The following is a 9,700-nucleotide window of genomic DNA, read 5'->3' as shown; positions in this document are numbered from 1 at the left end:
CAAGAGGTAGAACAGAGCCTGAGAGCTTAGATGGGCACAGGGGCATTCCGTGCCATGGGCAGCCTGAGGCTGCCACGTGTTCCGGAGGAGTGACTGTGGTGGATAGCCAGCTGCCCACTGCAAGCCCTTCGTTCAGGTGATTGGAGAGTGGACTGCCTTCTTCATGCTCCAAGGCAGGTCCCTGGCCTGTTGTAGGCAGGACCCACTCCCAGTTATTCCCACTCCAGGGCTCTGCCCTTGCGGCACACTTTGCCTAGAATACTCTCCCTCTAGATGCCTGAGTGGCTCCCTCTTCCTTCTGGCCTCTGTTCAATAGAAACTTCCCTGTCCCCTCCCCCTAAAGTAGCAGCTCCTTCTGGCACACACCCTCCTGCAGTCCTCCCCAGCATGATTTGTGCTGTGTTCCCAAAGCCTAGCATAGTGCCTGTGATTATATAGCCATATGTGTGTGTATGTATGTATAGATATAGAGTTGGTGCTTAGGGAACAGTTTATGCATGAAGAAATGAACAAATGGGAATTCTGAGGTGGGCAGAGAGTCACCAACACATAGTGCAGGGCCAGTGCACTTGTGGGCAAAGTTGAGTTTGGGATGTTACCTTGCCCTGCTTAGAAAAGCTCCAGGGAATTCATGGCATTTTCTCTTTGAAGGAATCATGCTCTAAGTGAAGCCCGTGGTGATGCTACTGCCTCTTGTCCTCTTCCCAGGACCCCTGCAGTGCACCATGAGTCGGTAATGCCCACTGAGGACCTCTGGGAGCCATGTCAGACGAATCCACCTCAGGGAGCGATCCAGACCTGGACCCGGACGTGGAGCTGGAGGATGCGGAAGAGGAGGAGGAGGAGGAGGAGGTGGCAGTGGAGGAGCACAGCAGGGATGATGAGGAGGACCTGCTGGATGGTGAGTGGCTCTAGTGAGTGCCGGAGGTGGCCTTATCTTTTCTTCTTATGGAATCTTTGCTGGCTGAGCGTGGTGTTTCTAGTTGGGTTTCTTAGGTCATCCATCAGGAAAAGACAGAGAATGGAAACACAACAACCATGAACTCACATGCTTCTTCCCAGGAAGTGGGCTGTTCTACATAAGCCTCGCTTTAGTGCTGGAAGGACCGTTAGCGTTAATTCAGCTCGCCTTGGACAGGCATGCAGACTCAGGTCTGAGGATTTGGGAGTGGAGCATGCTTGTCCAAGTCATGGAGGAGTCAGTGGCAGAGTCCCTGTGACCACACTTTGTAGTCCGGTGTCATGGACCCATGAGGTGGCCACAGGAAGGCATGGGGGTCACAGTGAGTGGTCTGAGAGTTTCCTGAAATTATACTCACAGTTCTGCCTGTGTGGACATGAGCAGTGAGGGTTGATGCTCCTTTGGGGAGAGAGAAGGGATGCTGCTAAACATCCTACGTTACATAGGAAAACCCTTCCTATATGCAGTTATCCAGCCCAAAATGTCAATAGCGCTGAGCTTGAGAAACCCTTTCAAAAAGGAAACTATTAATTTAGCACTTTTTATTTGAATTTTCCTCTATTGGATAACAACCGCTCCCTTTTATATTGCTCCCTCATAGTGTACAGAAATATCTGAACATCTTACTAATTTTCTCAAACAATTGTCCTTCGGCTTTGGTGACCCCTCTATTGTGTGTGTTTTCTTTGTAATGTCTACTTTACAGTATTCCTCTTTCTACTTCTTTTGGGTTTATTTTGCATTACTTTCAAACTTCGTAAGAAAATGCTTAGCTCATTTTAGGCTCCACCCACCCCTAATATAAGCATCCTATATAATAAAAGCCTAATATGCTAAGTGTCAGGTCGTCCGTTCAACCAATCAAAGCGTAGTATGCTTAATGATATATGCTAAGGCTGCTCAACTGCTCGCTGTGGTGTGCACTGACCACCAGGAGGCAGAAGCTCCACCTGGTAGGTTAGCTTGCTGCTGGGGTCTGCCTGTGGTCCCTCCCTGACTGGCCAATCTCCCATGTCCCTCACTGGCCCCGATTGTGTACTAGTGGGGTCCCTTGGCCTGGCCTGCGCCCTCTTGCAATCCAGGATCCCTTGGGGGATGTTGGAGAGCTGGTTTTGGCCTGATCCGCAGGCCAGGCCCAGGGACCCCACTGGTGCAGAAATTCGTGCACCGGGCCTCTAGTTTAAAACTATAAATTTCCCTCTAAGTGCTAGCTCTGTCCTTTCACAAGCACTTTGTCACACTTTCTCCTACTTGATTATCTTTATAGACTTGGTGACATATTGGATGTGTGGGGCAGGTTGAAGACGGAATAGGTAAAGCCTGGGAGGAGGATGAAACCTTTGTCAAGGTGGGAGGAATAAGAGGGAGTGGATGGGGAGTTCAGGATAGTTTTAGCTTTGCTACATTAAACTGGGTGTCGTCTCCTCCTCGCCCTTTGAATGTTGCCTGGTAGGACATTAGTCTGAGAGCTGGCTATACCAGAGCAGGAAGGCTTGCTACTGGGGAACAGCACCAGGGCGTTGCCTTTAAGAAGGGTGGGATGAAGATGTGCTCTCTTTTTATAACGTGTTAGGGCCCATGGCATGGTGTGAGAACTTCTGGCTTTGGTTTTTCATTCCCCTGGGTTTTTGTTTTGGTTTGGTGTTGGCTTTTTTATCTTGATGTCTATACTGGGCTTTCTCTATTCTTTTGAAATGGGCACAGTTGGGTGTCAGCATCTTTGAGGTCTGTCATTAGAGGCAGAGGTTCAAAACCTGGTGCCTCTGGAATGAACTTTCCTTATGCAGTGGTTTTTCTGGCTCAGTATTTTCTGCCAGCTCAGCTTCAGGTTTAATCTCTTGCTGGATGTGTAGGACCCCTCAGTGCAGAAGTCCGAGAAGCCCTGGTTTACGTTAACTAATCGAGGTCTGGACACAGACTGGCTTGATGGGCACATCGTTTTAGAACATATAGGCCTTCTTTATTTCACTTTACTCTTGTCTATTTTATATGGCATATCAGAGTAGTAGGAACCTGGACCTGCAGCTAGATAACCAACAGCATGCTTAGGCCCTTCTGTAACCTGTTTCACAGCCATCTTGTTGACAGCAAGACTCCTAGATGTCAACTTAGGGTTCAGGCTGACCCCGTCCACCTTGGACCACTGGATAAGGAAAGCTGGTCTCTTAGCCCCTGGGTCTCCGACTCTCCTACAGGAAGTTTGCTTTTTCTCTGACCCCATTCTACTTGTCCTCTTTGCTTGCAGTGTAAAGAAATCAGGAGTAAAATGTTCTAGGCAGAGGGCCAGGGCAAAGGCCCTGGGGTGGAAACGAATCTGCTTGTTTAAGAATCAGAAAGGTAGAAGCCGTGACAGCTGGAGCACAGAGAGCAAGGGGCCTACATGGTGGTGGTGTGAGATATACCTGGAACCCGGGGTTTACTTACTTGGGTTCTAACAGGCGCTATTTCACACTCTCACTGTGAGTACTGGACTGATTTTTCACAACAGCCTGAGTCAGAGTTTAGAGTGATCTCTTGTTGGAAATTAAGTGGTGCCAATTTTGATACCAGTTTCTTTCCTTCTTTCTGTGTGCCAGGCTTAGAGACACAAAGGACAGAAATCGGCTGGGGACAGAAGATTGTTTTGTAAATCTGCCTCAGAAAAGCATGTCATGTGTTGACTCAGTTATTCAGAGTGACTTTGTAGGACCTTTAACACTTCTTCCCAGTAATCCGTGGAGTGGGAGCTTCTGGCTGTGGGTTTAATTTGTATTTCCCTGATTATGTAATGCGTTGAGCCTTTTTCCATATGCTTGTATGACCATTTGCACTTTTGTAAAGTGCCTGAACACATTTTTTTTTTTTAAGAAAAAATTTTTTTTATTGATTGATTTCAGAAAGAGAGGGAGATAGAAACATCCATGATGAGAGAGAATCATTAATCGGCTGCCTCCTGGGAGAGCCTGCAATTGATTGATTTCAGAAAGAGAGGGAGATAGAAACATCCATGATGAGAGAGAATCATTAATCGGCTGCCTCCTGGGATCTGAGCCTGCAAGCTGGGCATGTACCCTTGACTGGAATCGAACTTGGGACCCTTCAGTCTGCAGACCGACGCTCTATCCATTGAGCCAAACCAGCTAGGGCTGAACATATTTTTTTAACCTCTTTTCTTTTTTCCATCCATCTCTTATTGATTTATAGTCATTATATCTGAATATGAGTCTTTAGTTAAATACACACACACACATCTTTCCCTTCTATATTGATTTTCACCCTCTTAATTTTGGGGTTTGTGTTTTTATTTTTTTGCAGTTTTATGCTCTTTTTTAAATTGTATTTTCGATGAATAGATTTTAATGAAATCAAATTGATCATTTCCCCCTTTATATTTAGTGCTTTTTATGCCTTATTTAAGAAATTTTTGTCTCCCCCAAGGTCATAAAGCTATTCTCCTATTATCTTCTAGAAGCTTTAATGTTTTATCTGCACTTAGTTCTATGATCCATCTGGAGTTGATTTTTGTGTGGTGTGAGGTAGGGGTCAAGTTCATGCCCTCTTCCCCCAATGTGATTTTCTAATGGCTCCAGCACTCTTATTGCATTTTTGCTATACCTTTGTTGTAAACCAAGACAGAGAACATATGTAGCTCTGTCTCTGAACTCTATTTTTTTTCCACATGACCTTCTGGGAAATAGGGTAGAGGAGCGACTGTGCAATGTGGTGGCTAAGAGCATGAACTGGAGCCAGATCAACCACCTGGTTGACACTGTTTGAATCTTGTCTTTACTACTTACAGCTTTGAGACAAGTTTCCTCATCTGTAAAATAGCACGCATGCACCCCTGTGGTATCGTTTGCCAAGTTTAACATTGTCCTTAGTCCCCTGTAGTTTTGCAAATTGGGAGTGAGATAACAAGGTAGTTCAGATTCAGGCTCAGTTTTTTGGCACATAAGTCCTAGGTTGTGGCGTGTGCATCCTCCTGTATCATGCCAAGAGGCACATGGTAAGACGTGGAATTCGCTGATCTTTGTTTTTTTTAATCTTAACCTGAGGATATGTTTTCATTGATTTTAGAGAAAGAGAAAGGGAATGGGGAGAAACATCAATCTGTTGCTTCCTGCATGCGCCCCAAGTTGAGGATCGAACTCACAGCCTTTTGGTGTACAGGATGACACTCCACCAACGGATCCACCGGGCCAGGGCAAGAACGTTTAAGATGTGGTGTAATGTTATGTAGAAACCAGACATTTCATAATAAGCATTAGGCAGCCATGAAGCACTGTAAAACACTGACTTATGTGACAAACTAAATATCAGCACATCCATAAACTGAAGCTCTCTAACAAGCCAGCAGTGGTTGTTGAACCCAGAGGCTGAGGGTTTGTTCAAAGAATGCTGGGTGGTAAGAGCTGGTTTAGACCTGTCTCCCCTTTATAAAGAAAAGGAGAAATCTGAGTCTGTACCAAGCATGCATGAGGATTTTATATGCTGTGTCTAATCATTTTAAAATTCCTACTGCACATGTCCACATCCACCCCCTGCCAGACAGGAATTCACAGCCAGGCCTCACAAGTTGTAATGTTTGATAGTGAATTTGTCTGTGATATTGAAAGACTGTCAGGTTCTGTTCTTCCTCCTCCCAGGAACAGTTCACTCTGCAAGGCTAAAACCAGAAGGAAGAAATACAACAGTTGGCAACAAGTTCCCACTGCCCTGCAGATCAAGTTCAGACCCTTGGCCTTATTCAAGGCCTGCCCTCTGTACTTGGACTCTGTCTTATCTGCCTTCTCCCTAACCACCTAGCCTCCAACTATTCCTCCGAGTGGTTACTTAATAAATTTGCTTGTGAAATAGAAACAAAACAAAAAGCCTTAAGGCCAGGAGGACATCAAAGGTCATTGTCCAAACCAGTTCAGAGGACCCAGCAAAACACCAAGTTGAAGTGTGCCAACCCAGCCCCAAGTGTAATTGGTGTGTAGGCCAAGGTGCAGTGTTGGTGAAAGTGGCCGTTTAGCAGTAGCTGTCCCTCTTAGGGAGTCTGCTGTTCACACACCTGGTTCTTAGGTAGGAGGGATTTGATGGCCTTGCTTTTTAGGAGGGAAGAACGCAGGGCTGTGAGGAGGAAGGTGACAATACTGTCATGTGACAATACCATGGGGGTATTAGCTCTCTGGAGGCATGAGGGGCCTGAAGGAAGGATAGTTCTTAAGGAAAACAGTTTGCTGAGCTTTCCTCCCGTGGTGCTTCCGGTGGAAACAGGAGAGGACTGTGTAGGAGGGTCGTGAATTTGGTGGCAGTTAGTCTGATTGGCAGCCGCACTTTGGAGCTTCTCTTTCTGTTCTCCTGGCTGACTGGGCGCAGGAGCAGGGCACCTTGCTTCCTCAGCAGGCAGGGCCTGCCCCTGAGCCTAGGCCTGCGTTGCATTCCCGGCGCTTCTTGCCACCCAGACTCTGCCATCTCTGGGAGGCCTTTTGTGAAAGGCCGGCTGCAGACTCGGTTGTAATAGAGAGGGGACTGCGATGTTAACGGCATTGCGGTGGCCCATGATGCACAGTCCATGTCTGGTGCCTCCCTCCGCCATTTCCCCTTTGCTCTTCAAAAGCACAGGTTGTCTACCTGAAACCTCCAGTGGCCTCTCAGTGTGAAGGCCAAGGAAGATGCATCCAGGGCTGCTGCACAGGAGTGAATCACCCAGGCTGTGCACTCGTTAGCGTGTGAGCATGCGCGCACACAGCTCCACCCCACCTATCCCCTGCCACCCTCCACTCTTGCAGTGGCTACGTTAGCATCCCTTCCCCACCCAAACACCAGGCAGTGAAATATACTAGTAGGAAGTGAAATATCCTAGTGGTAGGAAGAAGAGGCCTTGGGTGGTCCTCCCTGTGGCAGGGGCTGACTTCTGTGCTGACTCCAGGAAGGATCTTGGCTCTACACCTAAGTCAGCCTTGGGAGAGGGGATGCTGGGAAGAGAGAGGAAAGTGGCTGGGTTGGAAGGTCCTCCTGCTGCCTTGCTCACTCGTTTTTAATGAGCCCATATTGGACTGCCTGCGTTTTCTTAATCTCTCCTCCTTGTTTAAAGTCTATTCCTTTTGCTTATGCTCCGGTATCTGCTCAGAATGTTCTTTCCTTCCTCCCTTACCAGCTGGTGCCTACCGACTCTATGACATGAAGCCCAGGCCTCACCTCTCCCAAGGAAGCATCCTCACTCCCAGACCTAAGCAAGCCTGGGTAGGGGTCCTTTCCCCAAGTGTGGCTCTCGGTACTCACCTCATCGTGTGTGCTTTCCTGGGTGAGCCATTCCATTGTGCCCCGGCACAGGGCCTGTACATGGCAGATGCTCAAGTGTGTGTAAGGCTGAACTCTAAGCAGGTGCAGAGAGGCCATGGTGGCCGTTTGGTGGCAGTCTTTATGACAAGTTTAGAATACAGAGGTGGTCTGCAGTCTCATGGGGGGTGTTGGTGTGTGTTTGGAATAACAAAATGCAGTTTGTACATGTCATTCTCTTTTTAAATAATTCGCTTTTTTATTTTAACATATTTTGAAAAACTTTTAAAATTACATTTGACATTCAACATTACATTAGTTTCAGGTGTACAGCATAGTGGCTGGACAGATGCTTATATATATAGGAAGGAATTCCCCCAGTAAGACTAATACTGACACCATACATAGTTATTACGATATTATTGACTGTATCCCCTAAGCTCTGCTGTACATCCCCATGACTGTTTTGTAAATGCCAATTTGTACTTCATCCCTCCACCTTTTTCACCCAGCCCCCTAAACCTCTTCCCATCTGGCAACTGTCAGTTTGTTCTCTGTATCTATTAGTTTGTTTCTGTTTTGTTTGTTCACTTATTTTGTTTTTCAGATTCCACATATAAGTGAAATCATATGTATTTGTTTTTCTCTGTCAGATTTATTTTACTTAGCATAATATCCTCTCTATCCATCCATGTTGTGGCAAATGGTCATTCTTTTTTCTTTCTTTTTTTTTTTTAATCCTTACCTGAGGATATTTTCCCATTGATTTTTAGAGAGAGTGGAAGGGAGAGAGGAGGAGGAGAGAGAGGGAGAGAGAGTGAGAAACATCAATATGAGAGACACATTGGCTGGTTGCCTCCCGCATGCACCCGACTAGGGCTGGGGATTGAGCCCACAACAGAGTTACGTGTCCTTGACCTGTACGTGCCCTTGATCAGGAATCGAACCAACAATCCCCTTGGTCTGTGGGCTAATGCTCTAACCACTGAGCAACCAGCCAGGGCTGGTCATTCTTTTTTATAGCTGAGTAATATTCCACTGTATATGTGTACCACATCTTTATCCAATTGTCTATTAGCGGACACTTGGTTATTGTAAATAATGCTGCAGTGAATATAGGGGTGCAGATATCTTTTTGAATTAGTGTTTTGGATTTGTTTGGATAAATACCCAGAAATGGGATTAGAAATAATTTTTAATTATTTAACGCCATACTGTTTTTCACAGTGGCTGTGCTAATCTACATTTCCACCAATAGTGCACGAGGCCTCCCTTTTCTCCACATCCTCGCCTGCACTTGTGTGTTGATTTATTGATGATAAGCACTCTGAGGGGTATGAGGGATATCTCATTATAGTTTTTTTTTTTTTAATATTTTATTGATTTTTTACAGAGAGGAAGGGAGAGGGATAGGGAGTTAGAAACATCAATGAGAGAGAAACATCGACCAGCTGCCTCCTGCACACCCCCCACTGGGGACGTGCCCGCAACCAAGGTACATGCCCTTGACCGGAATCGAACCCGGGACCCTTCAGTCCACAGGCCGATGCTCTATCCACTGAGCCAAACCGATCAGGGCCTCATTATAGTTTTTAATTTGCATCTCTGATAATTAGTGCTGTTGAGCATCTTTTCATATGTCTACTGGCAATCTGTATCTCCTATGGAGGGAGAAGTGTCTATTCAGGTCCTCTGCCCATTTTTAAATCAGATTTTCTAGAAAACAAACTTTTTGAAGGAAAGGAGTGTTATCATAGCCTTAAAACACCTAGGACAGTGCCTGCATGTTGAACGCCCTCATAAGTAGGTGGTGAATTGAACGAGTGAGCACTTGAAGACACTTGTTCTCCCTGTTGGCAGATGAGACTTGCTTAGAGTCACACAGGGGAGTGTGAGCTGTGTTTGGAACCCAGCTGTTCCTTTCTGAGCGGTCTGAGGCCACGAAGCTTCCTTACACAGACCACAGTGCAAAATTATAGCAAGAATGATGGCTGTCATTTTTTTGTGAGACTGCCCTGGGCCAGGCTTGGTGCTAGGCATGGGCACTGGTTAGTCCTCACCGTAGCTCTGAAATGTGGGCATCATTGTCCTCGTTGGGTAGACAAGTCCGTTGAGGTCCCGAGAGATGTAAGTAACTTGCCTAAGATCACCAGCTAATAAGTTGCTGAGTTGAAGTTTGAGCCCAGGTGTGTCAGGCATCAGAACTCGTTTTCCCCAGTAAAGTTGGTCCCTGGCACCTCTTTCCCCTTATCTTTTCAGACCCATCCCTGGAGGACATGTACGGCACTGAGTGTGCCCAGCTGGGGGAAGATGGGCAGCGGCCACCGCGGTGCACTTCAACTACCTCATCTCAGTCTGAGCCTTCAGAGCAGCTTAGGCGCCACCAAGGCAAGAGCCTGGCCTCTGACGACCCCAAAAAGAAGAGAGCTCAGAAGCCCTCCCACATGAGGAGGAACATACGGTGAGCTGTGCTCCGGGTAAGAGGAGAAGGCG

At 46.6% G+C, this 9,700-nt stretch overlaps 1 protein-coding gene across 1 annotated transcript in view; it reads left to right on the top strand.

Annotated features, from left to right (window-relative positions):
* The first annotated feature begins 708 nt into the window (after positions 1-708).
* The window catches only part of RAD54L2 (RAD54-like 2 (S. cerevisiae)), a 30,245-nt gene continuing 21,253 nt past the window's right edge, over positions 709-9,700 (top strand). Inside the window, exons 1-2 of the mRNA XM_005881908.2 lie at positions 709-901; positions 9,467-9,668. Coding sequence (XP_005881970.1) covers positions 763-901; positions 9,467-9,668 — 341 coding nt within the window. The 5' untranslated portion in view covers positions 709-762. The remainder of the gene's footprint in view (positions 902-9,466; positions 9,669-9,700) is intronic.

Source organism: Myotis brandtii, unplaced genomic scaffold (genome assembly GCF_000412655.1).
Source record: "Myotis brandtii unplaced genomic scaffold, ASM41265v1 scaffold693, whole genome shotgun sequence".
NCBI lineage: Eukaryota > Metazoa > Chordata > Mammalia > Chiroptera > Vespertilionidae > Myotis > Myotis brandtii.
The sequence above is the reverse complement of the archived record's forward strand: the minus strand, read 5'-3'. Positions and strand labels throughout refer to the sequence as shown.